The 17,716-nt window shown below is 36.7% G+C and overlaps 1 protein-coding gene across 2 annotated transcripts; it reads right to left on the bottom strand.

The window, feature by feature from the left end:
• Nucleotides 1-3,076: 3,076 nt before the first annotated feature.
• On the bottom strand, nt 3,077-15,877 carry LOC139761622 (Parkinson disease protein 7-like). 2 transcript variants are annotated; one of them, XR_011715558.1, is made up of 6 exons: nt 15,670-15,877; nt 10,565-10,726; nt 7,261-7,330; nt 5,655-5,783; nt 3,359-3,530; nt 3,077-3,226 (listed from the first exon to the last, which is right to left on the bottom strand). XR_011715558.1 is itself a non-coding variant. In XM_071685892.1 (6 exons), the coding sequence occupies exons 1-5, from the start codon at nt 15,757-15,759 to the stop codon at nt 3,412-3,414; spliced, it is 570 nt and encodes a 189-aa protein (XP_071541993.1). In that variant the 5' UTR covers nt 15,760-15,873; the 3' UTR covers nt 3,077-3,226; nt 3,401-3,411. The 2 variants fall into 2 exon arrangements, 1 of the variants encoding a protein (XP_071541993.1); XM_071685892.1 differs by having other exon boundaries at nt 3,401-3,530; nt 15,670-15,873.
• Between the last annotated feature and the right edge of the window lie 1,839 nt (nt 15,878-17,716).

The raw sequence follows: 17,716 nt of genomic DNA, 5'->3' as shown, positions 1-17,716 counted from the left end.
TCCTCTTTGCAATCTTTCCAACTTATTCTCTCCATGTGTCCAAACCATTTCAACACACCCTCTTCTGCTCTCTCTACCACACTCTTTTTTATTACCACACATATCTCTTATCCTTTCACTACTTACTCGATCAAACCACCTCACACCACATATTGTCCTCAAACATTTCATTTCCAACATATCCACCCTCCTCCGCACAACCCTATCTATAGCCCATGCCTCACAACCATATAACATTGCTGGAACTACTATTCCTTCGAAGATACCCATTTTTGCTCTCCGAGATAACATTCTTGCTTTCCACACATTCCTTAACACTCCCAGAACTTTCACCTCCTCCCCCACCCTGTGACTCACTTCTGCTTCCATGGATCCTTCCATTACTAAGTCTAAAACACTTCACTTCCTCCAGTTTTTCTCCATTCAAACTTACATCCAAATTATCTTGTCCCTCAACCCTACTGAACCTAATAACCTTGCTCCTATTCACACTTAGTCTTAACTTTCTTTCACACACTTTCCCAAACTCATTCACCAACTTCTGCAGTTGCTCACCAAATCAGCCAACAGTGCTGTATCAACAGTGAACAACAACTGATACTTCCCAGACCCTCTCATCCACAAGACTGCATACTTGCCCCTCTCTCCAAAACTCTTGCATTCACCTCCCTCACAACCCCATCCATAAACAAATTAAACGACCATGGAGACATCGTACACCCTTGCCACAAATCAACACTCACTGAGAACCAATCACTTTCCTCTCTTCCTACTCGTACACATGCCTTACATCCTTGGTAACAACTTTTCACTGCTTCTAGCAACTTACTTCCCACACCATATACTCTTAAAACCTTCCACAAAGCATCTCTATCCACCCTATCATATGCCTTTTCCAGATCCATAAATGCTACATACAAATCCATCTGTTTTTCTAAGTATTTCTCACTTACATTCTTCAAAGCAAACACCTGATCCACACATCCTCTAACACTTCTGAAACCACACTGCTCTTCCCCAATCTGATGCTCTGCAAAAGCCTTCATCCTCTCAACTGTCTTTCTTTGTCTGTTTCCTGGCACTATCTCGGGAAATGGCGATCAATTGGAACAATGAAGTATACATGGATCAACGTGCTGTCAATGGACTGAACCAAGGGATGTGAAGCATCCAAGATAAACCATGGAAAGGCCTATGGGGCCTGACTGAAGATAGGGAGCTGTAGTTTTGGTACATTACACATTAATGCTACAGAATGGATCTAACCAGATGCAACTTTTCTTCATCTGTTCCTGGCACTTCCTTGCTAATGCAGGAAATAGCAAATAAAGAGAAAGATTACACCTGAGAGCAACTCTACAAGATTGAAAGAGAATCCTTAAAGTAAAGGTAACACCAGGACATATTGTGAAATGGCATCAAACAAAAATATATAAGCAACTTGACAACACTGAAAGAGAATCATTAAATTAAAGGTAACACCTGGCTTGCCAAGATTGAAAGAGCATCATTAAATCAAAGTTAACACCCGGAAATTTGTAAAATGGCATCAAACAAAATTACATAAGCAAATTGACAAGACTGAAAGAGGATCATTAAATTAAAGGTAACACCAAGACTGAAAGAGCATCATTAAATCAAAGTTAACACCTGGAAATATTATAAAATGGCATCAAACAAACTACATAAGCAACTTTACAAGATTGAAAGAGAGTCATTAAATTAAAGGTAAAATCAAATTTGAAAGAGCATCGTTAAATCAAAGTCAACACCCAGAAATGTTATAAAATGGCATCAAACAAAACTACATAAGCAATTTTACAAGACTAAGAGAGAATCATTTGATTAAAGGTAACACCAAGATTGAAAGAGCATCATCAAATCAAAGTTAACACCTGGAAATATTATAAAATGGCATCAAACAAAACTACATAAGCAACTTTACAAGATTCAAAGAGAGTCATTAAATTAAAGGTAACACCAAGATTGAAAGAGCATCATTAAATCAAAGTTAACATCTGGAAATATTGTAAAATGGCATCAAACAAAAATACATAGCAACTTTACAAGATTGAAAGAGAATCATTAAATCAAAGGTTACACCTGGCTTGACAACATTGAAAGAGCATCATTAAATCAAAGTTAATACCTGGCAATATTGTAAAATGGCATCAAACAAAAATAAATAAGCAACTTTACAAGATTGAAAGAGAATCATTAAATCCAAGGTAACACCTGGAAATATTGTAAATAGGCATCAGAGGGAAATACGTGAATGCCTGGCAAGAAGACAAGAGTGCTTATTCAATTCAATAGCAGAACTAAAAGATTTACAAGGAGTTACCCCATAAAAAAAAAAAAGACGGATGACAGCAATACCAGATAAGCCCTAAACAAACAAGTGCAGCAATGGAGTAGCCACTAAGAAAATAGTATCATACATAAAGATATAAGAGTGGTGGAAGGAAATAACACTCAACAAAAAAGTTGTGGTGAATGCTAGGTGCTAGCCCTGTTATGAAAAATTCCAAATGTAGGTAAGTAACCCAAACACACACACACTAATTATTCTAGCTTCTGCACATCATTCAGCATTTCCACTTACACTAGCATTCATCCTACAAGTACCATTATTCTTCCCATAAGCACAAATTTCAACCCAAGCTATCATTTTTCTTGATCCCATAACAAAAGTCAATCTCAAAATTGTCCTTTTCACCTACATACTCTTAAGGTTATCTGCTAAAATGCTCATTATTTCTCATAAACATTATGCAGAAGTAGTAGGTTGTTGGTAGTAGTTGTTAGGAATTTTAAGTAGGAGCCTCTGAAAAACTACTCTGAAGTAGCCCTCTTCCCTGTTAAAGGTAAAACACTAGAGGATAAGAAGTGGCAGTGGAGTTTACCAGTTATGGAGACTTGCCATGGACACCCACTTCAGGAACAAGCATAAGAGATATAGACAGACAGATAGATTCATATCAGCAAAACTACATTGTTGATTACTTGCTACAATACCAAAAGCAGTCTTTAGCTAGACTACAAAAATGACTTTAAAATGATAATAATACAAATGTTCATATCAAAGCCAATTTTTTATTTATATGTATCATTCATTTCTAGATGAAAAGCATATGTTGTTTTGTTCTCTGCACCCATCAGCTTCTAAAAACAGCTAAAGCAACACCAAAAGCTGTTCTCAGTCCCTGGCGTATGATCAGCTGATCTGCAAGTACATGAAAGCAATTTTCAAAATAGCAAGAACAGTTTATAGCCACATTAAAAATATAGGCAAAACATAGTACAAGTGTGCACATCAACACATTTATTTTTTCATCAATCAAAACACTCAGCATACCACAGACTGATAATTTCAAAACTAATGTACACTGCTGTATACATCATTCATTTCTAGTTGAGAAGCATAGCCTTAGCAACTGCCGCTTTCTTCTCTGCACCCATCAGTTTCTCCACAAGAGCTAAACCAAAGTCAAATGCTGTTCCTGGTCCCTGGGATGTGATGAGCTGACCTGTAGGTAAAATTGAGATATTTTTAAAATTTCATAAAACAGACAAAAATTCATTTACTCATTATTTTATGCCTAGTACTTCTCCTACCTTAACAAGGTACCATAAGGAATAAACTGGTCCTTCAACTGAAAATACTTACTTGGCTGTTTTCTCTGTTCCTGATAAGTGACAATCTATCTACCTACATCTTTAGTCCCTGTTCCCGGTGGGAACTCTTAAAGAGACACACAGAGAAAGAGTGTCCATAACTGCTAAATTCCAGTGCCACTTCTTAACCTACAGTACCTCACCTTTAACAGGCCACTGTCAAAGGGCAACTCTAACACAGAATTTTCGGGGAAACTACCTAATGTTACCAACTACTATTACCTAAAAGTGTTATGCGTGACAGAGAGAGATTGTGTTTGTGGACAGAATACTTGCAGTCTGTGTGTGGGTGAGGCAGAAAAAGATAGTGACCTGGGTCAAAGTAGTGCTATCTGACAACCACTGAAGTGCTGACTCACTACATAGCAGTCACTGAACCTCTCAATACTTAGGCAGGTAGTACCAATAATATACCTCCCTGGTCAGTGGCCACCTACCAACTACAATTTACTTATAATTACTCCAAGACTAGTTTCTATGAAGAGTAGTGAAGCCTAGGGCTGCACTACTTCCAGTAGCAGGGAAATGTAGACACTTTGAGAATGAGTTCTTTCACATGACTGTACTCCTAATGATACAGCTTCACCAAAGGCAACTTTTTAAATGTGGAAATGTTCACAGCAAGATTGTATCATACACAAAATGAGTAAAGTCTCATCATGGACTATCTCCCACCAAAGGAGTCAATAATTTCCATGCATGAAGTACAACTTGAAGTTGCAGGAGGTACATAAAAGGGGTCCTGGGGTTACAAATAGTCTTTCATGTTCACCATTTCCCTTGTCAGCGGGGTAGTGCCTGGAAAAGAATAAGAAATGGCCTCATTCACTCACATCCACTCTAGCTGACACGTAAAATGCATAATAATAATACCAGATACATACTAAGTTATCCCTGGGATAGGAGAGAGAGAAAACTGCCCGCATTTGCATTTTGCATGTTGTACAAGACAACCTAAAGCAGGCTGGAAATCCTTCCCCCCTGCATTAATTTCCAAATTAAAGAAAGGAGGAAGGAGCAAGAGAGGATTTCTCCTCTAAGGCTCATTCATCTGTTCCTGATGTTCTCTCACTCATGCAAATACATGTATATAGCAAGCACACATATCATAAAAGGAAAGGTTTTCTTCATGTGGAAGATAGATAGATATATGTTACACTGAAATCCTTATATTTCCTTAGAAAATAGGCAGATATATGCTAAATTGATACTTTTCAATCTCTTAAGTTCATTATAAGCCCTACAAACAGCTACAAAAGTCAACACTGTGATGGTCTTCAGCAGCACCTCAATATAATAAAGAAACAGCTTTAAGTAGGTGACACTGGATGAGTTACTAACAGGGTCTAATCTATGAAGGCTAAGCCTAACAGTAATGACATTAATCAAATATATCTTTTTTTAGTCAAGTCAGCTGTAACCTTGATATATGTATATAAAAGCTCTGCAGTGTGTAAATCAATTTACTGTTATTAAGTTTACTGGCAGTGTAACCCTTACCCACAGCCACTTTCCCAGTCTGATGAACTACCTTAGTTGGAGATAACCTTCTTAAGGTTACCACTTTATCAAGTCACTCCTTACTGGAGACCACAGTAATCAAAGGAAAGCTTACCATGCCTCCAGCTGGGTTACTCTTTAACATGGAATATGGTAACTAATAGGAATATGATAAACCAAGGTAATGTAGGTAAATCTAGACAGTTTGTCAAAATCCATGCTTTACCTCACTATTAAAAAAGCAACCACATATTAAAACTACATTCAATATCATGATTTATAACACTAAATTCACTTACAATCTGCAAATCTTTCAAAAATTGAATCATATATTATCCGACTAGGTATTCGTTATAATCTTGTTAATTATGGTCTGTATAAAGTAGAACCTTTGACTAATGACTGTTCTTTCCATTTATGATCATAGACAAAAACATTTTCAAAAGTTTCAAAGGCCCTTAATAAATTTTACGTACCATCAACAACAACACGTTCTTCTAGGAAAGTGTGCTTTCCAGATGCTAACAATTTCTCCTTGAGTGCTGGATAACAAGTCATACGTTTACCCTCACCAATCCCATGTGCAGTAAGAGCAACAGCTGGTGCTGAAAGAAATAATGACGTACATTTCTTGTAAGTGACCAAAAATTAAATTAATTATGATACAATGTTACACTATGCACCTTTCTCCACTATGCACGGAGATAGAGTCCTTGCAAAATGCATGTACAGTGAATCCCCAGATAGCAAATGCAACAATATTTGGGGAAAATAGGGATGCATGCCCAACACCTTCCAAAGTCAAACATCTTATACTTTTTAAACGATTTACACAGGCAGCCCATGCAAAGATAATATTTGTGCTTAAAGCACCTGCTTCTGATTCTGATATTCCAACCAGATAACTAACATCTTTTTTTATTTACCTAATCAATGGATGACTCGCTATCATATTCCTAGAGTTAATCAAGTAAAACTCAGCGAGCATTTTCAATTTTCTCTGATTTCTCAAATGTAACATATGTATGCTATACCTAATGAAGCAGACTCACCACAGAGCACTTTGGTGATTCAAACATTTGTCTTCATGTTAATATTATCTTTGGTACATTCAAGAGGTTGCTGTAAGTCAAGAATATATTTCATACGATGCATTTTTCAATAATAAATAAAACATGAAATAGTATTAAATCATCTAATCACTCAAAATCAAAGATTGTGTGATTCCAGCTCTTAACTGGATTGAAAACTGCTTATATATTCCAAATCATCCAGGCAACTTTGGAGTTTACACTTTTTTCACATTTCTTTGTACATTTTCACCCTCATTTGGAAATATTGTTTTCAGAACTACTCCACATCTCATCCAATGAACAGTATAAAAATATCAGTTTTACCCTCTTACTATTGCTAATTTTACACACTTTCTCAAAATGTGCTCTTCTGAAATCAGAAGTTTATCATTAATTTCATATCTTGTATTTTACTCTAATGCCAGCAATGTCTTGAGAGATATTTGCCACAGCTTCCAACTTGCAAAGTTGGTAAGTAGTATTCAGTAGTAAAGACAAGGTCATGGATATATTTGCCTATGGTTGGTTTTATTAGATGGTCTAGGATAGTATATTTAGAAGCTAATTTAAGCATTTCCCTCTTACCATCTGATTACATATTACAGTTTATACCAGGAGAGTTAAAGTCACCTACACTGGCAACTTCCTTTTTGTTTACAATCCATTTTACTTTGATGCACAACACTATCTTTTTCATTTTCCTTTGAATGTCAGTTCATGTCAAAACACTTCATTTATAATTTTGTCAGCTGGATCATATAACAGAGAAACTTAAGTATTGGCATCTAGCTTGCTTATTCAAAGTAGCACAGTAAGTGAAAAAGAGATGTGACAAATTTCACATACTGTACAGTATAGTTTGAAAGAATTTTTCGTTATCATCATTAACTCATATATGAATTACATGTCATTCCCTTTATATCACATAAAATAAAATGTCATAAGAGCCAAATTAGAATAAACTACTATAAACATGGCATTTGAACTTCCTGGTAACCTTTCAACTCACCAGCACAAATTGCACCAATCACTCGGCCAGCTTTCTGCTGCTCATCCAAAATGGTCTTCACAGTAGCACTCTATAAAACCAATCAAAATAATTAATACACTGCATCTAATAAATATGTTCATAGTTATAATTAACAGACTTTGAGTGATCGGGGCCTGAACATGCAGGAGGGTAAAAGGCATGCAAGGAATAGAGTGAATTGGAACGATGTGGTATACCAGGGTTGACGTGCTGTCAATGGATTGAACCAGGGCATGTGAAGCGTCTGGGGTAAACCATGGAAAGTTCTGTGGGGCCTGGATATGGAAAGGAAGCTGTGGTTTCGATGCATTATTACATGACAGCTAGAGACTGAGTGTGAAGAAATGGGGCCTTTGTTGTCTTTTCCTAATGCTACCTCGCACACATGAGGGGGGAGGGAGTTGTTATTCCATGTGTGGCGGGGTGGCGATGGGAATAAATAAAGGCAGATAGTATGAATTATGTACATGTGTATATATGTATATGTATGTGTGTATATATATATATGTATACATTGAGATGTATAGGTATGTATATTTGTGTATGTGGACGTGTATGTATATACATGTGTATGTGGGTGGGTTGGGCCATTTCTTTCATCTGTTTCCTTGCGCTACCTCACTAACGCGCGAGACAGCGACAAAGCAAAATAAATAAATAATAAATAAATAAATAGTTATAATTAGACAATCAGTGACAAAAGTGCACTGAAAGACTGTGAGGAATAAAGCATGATGACATCAAAGAAGAGATGAAATGGCAGAAAGGGAAAATGTAAATCTCAGGAAAAAGAAGATAAAACTGAATATCTATAAACTTACATTTATGGGCTCAAATGTAAAAGAAGTATTCTTGATGTTCTGGACTAAAAAGAAGAGAGAGAACAAAATCTGAGTCCAATAGAAAGTCCTGGCTATAGTGATCAGCTTATTTACAAGTAATCTGGTGCTACCAGCAATGTGATCATATTTACATGGTGTGAAAGAGAAATAATTAGGACTAAATTCTAGTAGTCTTCAGCAATAACAATACTATTAAGAACATCTTAAAGACTCCCCAGAAAATTCTGCAGGCTGTGTTTACAGAATACCTTGTAAAATAAGTAATATGCTTTATACTAGAGAGACTGTTAAGGATTTCTATGTTACACTTAAGCAACATAAATACCATATAACAGGAAAAGAATCAAATGCTTTGTTTAACCTTGTTAAAAATCATGACCACTGTATTGACAGGAGTACTGATAATTCAATTAATAACTGTAACTCCTTGACCAAGAGAAATATCATTGAATCTACTCTTTTTAAATACACCAAGAATTGTAATATGCATATTAGTGAAGGTCTATACAAACTGGATAGCTTTGTTATGAGCAAAATCAGTAAATGGTTCCCTGACTTCACATAATAAAATTTTGACAGGCACAGTGCCAGACCTAAACAACAACCGAAAACACTTGTGTACCAACGGCATCTTAGCTCCACCTCTATTTTGTACACAAGCTGACTATTCTAAGTCTTCTTTCTCATTCATTATCTCCCCTGACAATATAACCCTTACAAGAAAAAAGTGCACTTGGGGACTTGTCATGTTTTATTTTCTTCATGGTTATCAGCAAAAAAGTGTGTGTGAGTGGATGCCTATTCATTCTTTCCTGGAACTAACACAGAAAATGGTGCTCAAGTATAATAGCACTAATAATAATTATATATACAGCGCCTGCTAATGAAGTTGGCGCAAGCTGGCTTGTGGCCACTATATTGACGCAAACAACATCACAACATTTCATGGCCAATAGTTCCAACCGGTGGATGTAGCCAGCTTCCTGAGTGCTGCAGGAGCTTCTTCAGGATAAGAAGGACTACTAGGGCAGAAAGGCAAAGTAAGGTTCATAACTATATTCATGTTATTCACCACCTACATTGAGCCTGTGAATGCAATAAGAGTTGAGTATGAAGCTGTGTTCAAGTAAAAGATATCTTCCCAACAAGTGCTAGCCTCTGCATAATAAGCATAATGTCGAAATGAATTCACATAATTCACAACCAATGTTGTGCCTGCATATGATAAAAGAAAGTCAAAAAAGAAAAAACACTTCCTCTCCTCATTTCTTATCAGTAGAAGCCACATATATCAAGCACATCTGGACCTGGCCAAACATGAAGGTATTCAACAAGCCTTCAGAGTACTTTTCTTAATCTTTGATGTCAAACTATCGTTTCATGAAGAAAGCACAATTCTTTTAATATCTCTTTACTAGGCATCTAAAGATATCTGCTGAAACCAATACCACTGTGTAATGGTCACATTTAACAAGATTTATGGAAATGTTCCATGTGCAAATCATCTCTAAAACACAACCCTAATATTCCCTTGTAAAGAACAGTGCCACTTGGTTCACTATGCAAAGATTCGCTGGATGCACATTTTTCCAGGAATGCATTCCCTAACCATAAAAAGGGTCTGTACTTTTTGAAAGAGAAAACAGCCATGTTAAGCTTTTGTGAGAAAAGGTTGAATATAAGTGTGACCTTGGAATGTAATGGAGAAGGGCATGAAATGAGACCTGCAAAATGAGACTAATGATTTATATAAAAGTTGTGGCAATGCTAAAGAAGGATGACCGTTTCGAACATTTTTTTTGTAAATGTATCAGTTCAAGATTAACATTTGCCTAGTCTAATTGTAAGAGGTAAGAACCAACTCTATAGTGGATAACTGTCATGCAATGACAGAGTAAAGGAGGTTACGAATGCCTACTGGAGAGATGGCAGAGAAACAAAAGACTTATATCCATAGGATAGACTGTTTGTGATAGATGACGAACAGATGGGTGGGGAACAGAGTGAAAAATGAAGTCATACAGGAGTAGGGGTCTTCAGATGCAAATGAAAATGGTGAAACAACAGCCATGAGAACTGAAAATACTGTACTTTAAACATAAGGTGCAAACCTCAACTCGGATGATCTAAATTCCTACCTTTCCTCATTTCTCAAAGAACTTGCTTGGTACTAGTATTGTAATAAATCAAAAGTAACAAATATGCAGTATACAGTGGTGTGCATTTGAAAACTTCCAATGTTCTCTTGTAATAATCTGAATAGTAAATACATATGTACTAAAAACATTAATGGTATACAGCAGGTACAAAGTATTTTAAACACTAAGTAATCAGCAGCTCATCTCTTCATATCATTTTCAAATTCTTGAAAACATTTAGTATATCTACTCCCTGAGATTTTTTTTTCAACACTGACAACTCATGTCAATGGTCGTACAAACCTTTCCCAGGCTTTCAGCTCCCTTAAGCCCTCCGGGGAGAACTACAGCATCATAAGGGCCTTTTGTTTTAGCATCATCAAGAGCAGCATCTGGCTGGATAACCACATCTCTACTGCAATGTACTAAGCCAGCACCAGTCAACCCTGCTGCAGTAACAGTCACCTGCAATACAGAACAATTTTTTTCTTTTTACAATTACATACAATATCCTCGTTTTAAAGTAATGAGCTTCAGTAAACCAAGATTTCAGAAATAGGAGATTTATAATGACAGAGTAGGAACATGTGTACCTCCTCAAACATGGAGGATGATATGAAAGAGGGAAGAATGATTGACAAAAAAAAGTCAAAAAGCAATAGCAGCTTCAAAATATGCAATGACAAAGATATGAGCTAAATTTTGCTTGGTATAAAAGAGCAGCAAACAAGTAATGCAAGATAAGAAAGGAGGAACAAAGAAACTTTGAAAAGAATACTGCATACAAAGCTGGGGAAAAATTCTTTTCCATAAATTCATTAGCAGTAAACTGTCAGTTAAAGAGCAGCTCATCAGGCTAAGGGATTCTGAGGCAAGAAATGTTAGTATAAGGATATGTGAGGAACTGAATAATGTTTCAAAGTACTTTCACAGTAAAAGATATAGCCTTATCATTAGTGAGACAAAGTGGGAAGGTTTTAATTACACTGAGATATACAGAAAAGACATTAAAAAAAGTATACTAAAAAGTGTTGCCCCTTGCAAGGCTCATGATCATGATGAAATTTCACATGTCCTATAGATGCACACAGACACATTTGACAAACCCTTGAAATACTATTCATGATGTCACTGGAGACAGGTAAACTGCCAAGGTAATGGAAAAGGTCAAACATCACACCTATCTATACAAAAAGGAGACTGGGAACATGCAAGGAAATACAGATTGGTCTCACTGATGGATGTGGTCTGTAAGGTTCCAGAAAACATAACTGGAAGCAGATAAATGACTTTCTACAGATAGGAAATTACCTTAGTGAGAGACAGCAAGGTTTTAGTGAGGACAGTTTGTATCTGAACTGCCACAATGCACTTGACAATGTATCCCATGGGAGGCTGATTAAGAAACTAGATCAGACAGAAGTAAGGGGAAGAAACTCTGATGGGCAGATTATCATCTGAGCAGAAGGAAACAAAGGATGCATGTCAGAGAAGCCATCTTATAATGGGCTGAGGGTTCTGGGACTATTACAACTCTTGCTCTATGGGAATGACTTGCCAAATAGGACAGAATCCAATATAAGTATGTTTGAAGATGATGCACAGGTCATGTGAGAAATGAAAATCATGGAGGTGTATCACCTTCCAAGGAAACATACACAAACTCTAAAGTTCATCTCATATATGGAAATTAAACTTAAGCTGCAGGTATCTGTGTGAGAAAGACTTAAAAGCACCTTTGTTCCTATCACCACAGTCCTACCTTAAGAGAACAATGCAAAACAACTGTGTAATAATATTACTTTTATCATGTTGAGATATTTCAAATATAAATATTAGCTGCATAGGGAGTGAATTCAGGTTGGCTTTTTACCAGTCGATTTTTTAAATATGCTTAACCTACTTTAACAGTAATCAAATCCATATTTTCTATGATAATCATAACCCTCACCATGCACCTTAATGCTGTAAAAAAGATAACTACTACAACAACAACACACCAATTCTTTTTAAAGTTCAAGGCTCCAGTCAAGGACAAAAGTCCTCATCAAGGCTGGCCATAAATTAAAATATGGAGAATTATGAGAGGGAAAAGGAAAAGACATTAGAAAGTATTTACAAATTCTGGGAGAAGTGAAAGAAACCGCTCTTTTAAAATGTGCAGGGTCATAGTTATTAGGTAAGACATTATTTACAAATTTTGGAGGAAGTAAAAAAAAAAAACCTCTTTTCAAATGTGCCAGGTCATAGTTATTGGGAAACACATGAGAAGGTATAGAGTTCTAAAGTTTTGATGTGTAGAAAGAGAAGCAGTTATCAAAATGTCCCAATCTCAAGTTGCTAATGGCCACATGACAGCAGCTCGCCGAGTACTGCATGGTCTAGCTAGTGGTGAGAGCACACAAGCAGCCAGCTCTCAGGAGCAAAAAACAAAGAAATTCCTATAGAAGAGGGAAAGTGAACCAACATCGCAGCCTAAGGCCAGAGGGTCAAGTTAGCCAGTGACAGTTTGTAAGTCAGACCACTTTTGACTCAACTCTGTCAAGTAAGGATGCTGAGCTAGAACCATCCCAGATGCAAGAGTAGTACTCTACATGGATAAATCAATCTTTAACATAAAAAGAGCAATTGTTCAGAATAAAAGAAGTTTTGACATCTAAACTGAGGTAGACTAAGTTATTCCTGTACTGGGTTTCCAAGAAAGAGTAGATATCAAAGTAATACCAAGTATGTTCGAGTCAAGAGGTGGAAATACAGAACTGTCTAAGGAGAGATGAGAGTTGTCAGGAGTTTTCAATAGAGAGGTGAGTAGAAACTGGGTCTCAGAGGCATTAAACTTAACTAGATTTCATCAATCCCACTGAGACATCCTGTCCAAGTCTGAGTTTATTGAGGAAGCTATGTTAAGATGAGATGTAGATCGAGTGAGACAAGCAAGATTGAAGGATGTGGATGAATGCAGTGTTGAGTCATCAGCACAAGAATTCATTTGAATATTTGTGGAGGAGAGGAAATTGTTGAAAAAAAAAAGAGATAAAGTGTGGGGGACAAGACAGAACCTTGAGGGACACCACTGTTGATGGAGAAAAGGGGGGAGCTGATCCATCAACAACCACAGAGACAGACCAGCTGGAGAGGAAGCTAGATATAAAAGAGCAGTGAGGGAAGGAAGCCAAAAGAGGGGAGCTTAGAAATGAGACCCTAATGCCACACCCTGTCAAATGCTTTGGATATGTCAAGGGCAACTACACAAGACTCCTTAAATCTTTCATGGATAATGAACAAACATTAGTATGATAAGAAAGAGTATGACAAGTGGATCTCGCCTTAAGGAAGCCACACTGCTGATCCGATAAATTGGCCAAAACGTACCAAATTAATTTTTTTTTTTTTTCAAACTATTCGCCATTTCCCGCGTTAGCGAGGTAGCGTTAAGAACAGAGGACTGGGCCTTTTTTGGAATATCCTCACCTGGCCCCCTCTGTTCCTTCTTTTGGAAAATTAAAAAAAAAAAAAAAAAAAAATTAATGTATAACATCCATATTGCCTTTGGTGTGTTCAAACGGGCTGGGAGAACAATGTTTAGTATAAATGGGAAAAGAGTTATTGGCAATCAAAGATAAATAATCATTTCCCCCCTTGTGCTCTCACCTGATCAGTTTCCCAAATATAGATATACATCCTATTTACATTAAGTACTACTTATAAGAAAATGAAACATATAAGAATAATAAAACAAGCAAGAAAAAAGTAATATAGGCCTTAATTTGTCAAAGAATAAAAAACTTGTTGAAGTAGCATTGTTGTAAGACAGCAATACATGCTACAAACAGCTTAGTTAACGTCTCCTGACAGTGGGGCCACAACATTAATATAATATTTTGGTGGACTTGATTTTTTGCAAAAAATAATAAAATACACTAGAATATAATAGTTTCTACCATGCAAATTGCCTCTTCACTTATGCAGTTGGCTGACACCAATCACTAATAGGTAGCACCTAGGCCAAACCTGATTATTAATATAACTCATTCAGTGATGATGAATCATTCATACCTTGTTCCATGATCTATGTAACTTCAACTATCAATACAAACATAAATATCAAAAAAATCATCTCGCTCAATGTCGATCTCAGACCACCCTTACTATAACTATTACGATGAGTGACTGATAGCTTATGTGAACCATGATCTCCAAAGCCCTAGATCAATGGAATCCCTCAATTCTAATAAACAGGCAAAGTTACAAAGAGTTTCATAGAAAAGCAAACAGCAACAGACCACTGGGTCCAGACCACTGGGTCCTTTCCAGGCTTTTAGGCTTTTGAGATGAATGAGTGAAAAAGCAGAGATAACATTCATAGGTTTCAAATCTACAAAGCCACAAATAATGTCAGTCCAGGACTTGTGGCAACAAATTCAAGAGCTAATGTATAAAGGCAACACTTTCAAATACTCCACACATTAAAAATCCATATGAAAAAACCTACAAAGCCTCGGTGCAAAATCTGTTTGTTCCCAGCCTTAAATAACTGCCATGATGAGGACTCTTGGTCTCTGACAGTACGTTTATATTAGATACCCTTAACATTTTCCTTCATAGATGAATAAGTTTAGGTCTTCTACACATATGTCATGGGACATTTCTCAACTCAACTATACATTATTCTAAACCTAGGCACCTCTACATAAGTACAAATTATATATAATGTTTCTATGTTGCGAGTTACTTGAATGATGCATTTGAGTGTGTCATGTAACTAAGACTTGTAAGATGTATGACAGTATCACCAAAATGAATTCATACCATACATCCGATTAGAATGTCAAAATCTGACAAGGAAACCACCTAAATTCTATACAAGCACGTTTACCTGCTTTCTTTCAAGTTGTTTTCAGACTCTCTCTCTGGGTATACCTACATTATTTGTTCTATGCATGCAAGGATCATGATATCTGACAAAAGCATCGTAGTAAATTCTCTTAAACTCATGAGAATAACATCAAAATAATTCCTAACAGCATGACCAAACAGAGCGCTAATAAGATTAGTATTGATCGACCTACCAGTGTCTTTAATTAACCAAGTATATAACTTGATATAAGTAATACCTGCAAAACACCTATCTAGCCTAACCAGACACAGTAATCGCATTCAAAAAATAATTTTGCATTCATTTCAAAACAAATTAGCGATGCACCCCTTGTCATAACGTATTTTTGGTCCATGATCCCTAATGATTTAACGACGAAGACAGCCATGAAGACAGGCCTTCCAACAATATATATGTTTCTATGCCATACTCGACCAACACGCCATGGTAGAACTTTGATCATTTATGGAAAAACTGAAAGTCACTTCAATGGCACAATGTCATCTAGTGCGAGAAGGTTCACGCTACTTACTCCTCCCCTCCTGAGGGTGTCAATGGTAATGACAGCTTCCATCTCCTCGGCTCCATCAGCCAAGAGAACCAAAGCAGTCTTGTCACCCATGTTTGAAATGGTTGCTTTAAATATATGAAGAGGGAGAGCTTATTGCAGCTTGCTGTCTGTGAGTGAGGCCACAAATGCAGCGGTGCCGTGTCCTCACTGCGGCCAAGGGCGAAAACAAGAGAGAATCGGAAACGAAACATGATAAACTTTTGAAGTGTTTGAGGAAATACAATTTATTACATGAAATAGCATATATATATATATATATATATATATATATATATATATATATATATATATATATATATATATCCATCAAGGTGTCTAAATGAAAAGCGTACGAAAAATATATACGAAAGCAAATTTATCGACTACGATTCATTCCCAGATCCACTAACACCTAACGCAGATCATTTTTTTAAGATTTACTAACATCCGAGGTATAAAAATGTATGTGTAGTATTTTCCCATCAAGGAAAGACATACTACACATTTTTTGCAATCGCATGCGGTGCTTTAATGAAATGCTTTTAGATTCATATTTAAAGACTACTGTACTAAGCATAAGAGAAATACCTCGCATGCTTTGAAGCCTTTCCTGTATCACTGCAGCTGTACTGTCACTAACTATCGATAGTCTCTAACCTATCGCCAGAGTCCCATATTAACAGAATATTAAAGTAGACAAAATGTCTACCACCAAACTCTGCAGCAAATATAATATCTTTCATGTTTAAGGATAAAGAAATACTAAGCAAGCTGCTCATATCCTAAATCTGGCCATACTAGAATATGCATTTCAGGTTTGGTCACCCACAATTAAAAAACAAAAAGGTCAACGAAAGGGCAACACAGGTATTGCCAGAATAAAGACATCCAAGGTAGAGGAAAAGGCTGGAGGCTTTAAATCTACCCACCATGGAAAAGGGAAGACTGCAAGGTTACCTGATCACAACCTTTTAAGTTTTTATAAAGACAATGACAAAGTAGATAGTGTACAGTACTTAAAAGCATTGTAGGGATAGAGCAACCAGTAGACAGTATATGATATTACAAAAGAATCTTGTAAACAAGGATGTAGACATTCTTCTGAAGTATTACAGAGGTGGATGGATGAATAGAAGAATGGACAAGGACAGGGTTAATGCAGTGTGTTCAATATATGAGACTAATGTAAAACTCCCTTCCTGTACAGTATGAATAGGTAATTACAAGTATTTCAATATCATCTTTGAGGTATCAATGGCTTCTGTAGTTTTTAATTATTCTATACAAGTTCTACGAAACAGTGGTTCTACTGAAAACCAATAAAACAAATAGATTTTATTGTATCTCCCATGAATCAACTCAATCTACAAAATTAGTTAGAATATATAAATGTTACAATCTCTTTGCATATCTAAGTTAACTAATGATAAAAAATCTAGTTATGAACTGCTGATGATATCTGAAAATGGCTTTTTTTTTTTTTTTTTTTTTTGCCGCTGTCTCCCACGTTTGCGAGGTAGCACAAGGAAACAGACGAAAGAAATGGCCCAACCCACCCCCATACACATGTATATACATACGTCCACACACGCAAATATACATACCTACACAGCTTTCCATGGTTTACCCCAGACGCTTCACATGCCTTGATTCAATCCACTGACAGCACGTCAACCCCGGTATACCACATCGATCCAATTCACTCTATTCCTTGCCCTCCTTTCATCCTCCTGCATGTTCAGGCCCCGATCATTCAAAATCTTTTTCACTCCACCTTTCCACCTCCAATTTGGTCTCCCACTTCTCCTCGTTCCCTCCACCTTCGACACATATATCCTCTTGGTCAATCTTTCCTCACTCATTCTCTCCAAGGGCCCAAACCATTTCAAAACACCCTCTTCTGCTCTCTCAACCATGCTCTTTTTATTTCCACACATCTCTCTTACCCTTATGTTACTTACTCGATCAAACCACCTCACACCACACATTGTCCTCAAACATCTCATTTCCAGCACATCCATCCTCCTGC

This window comes from Panulirus ornatus, chromosome 41, assembly GCF_036320965.1.
Source record: "Panulirus ornatus isolate Po-2019 chromosome 41, ASM3632096v1, whole genome shotgun sequence".
NCBI classification, from domain to species: Eukaryota; Metazoa; Arthropoda; class Malacostraca; order Decapoda; family Palinuridae; genus Panulirus; species Panulirus ornatus.
The sequence above is the reverse complement of the archived record's forward strand: the minus strand, read 5'-3'. Positions and strand labels throughout refer to the sequence as shown.

Coding starts and splice junctions, on each gene's coding strand:
- LOC139761622 (XM_071685892.1), bottom strand. CDS start 15,759: ATGGGTGACAAGACTGCTTTGGTTCTCTTGGCTGATGGAGCCGAGGAG. Junction 5,784..7,260: donor GATTGGTGCAATTTGTGCTG/GTGAGTTGAAAG, acceptor TATTTCTTTCAG/CACCAGCTGTTGCTCTTACT. Junction 3,531..5,654: donor AGAACGTGTTGTTGTTGATG/GTACGTAAAATT, acceptor TTTTACCTACAG/GTCAGCTCATCACATCCCAG.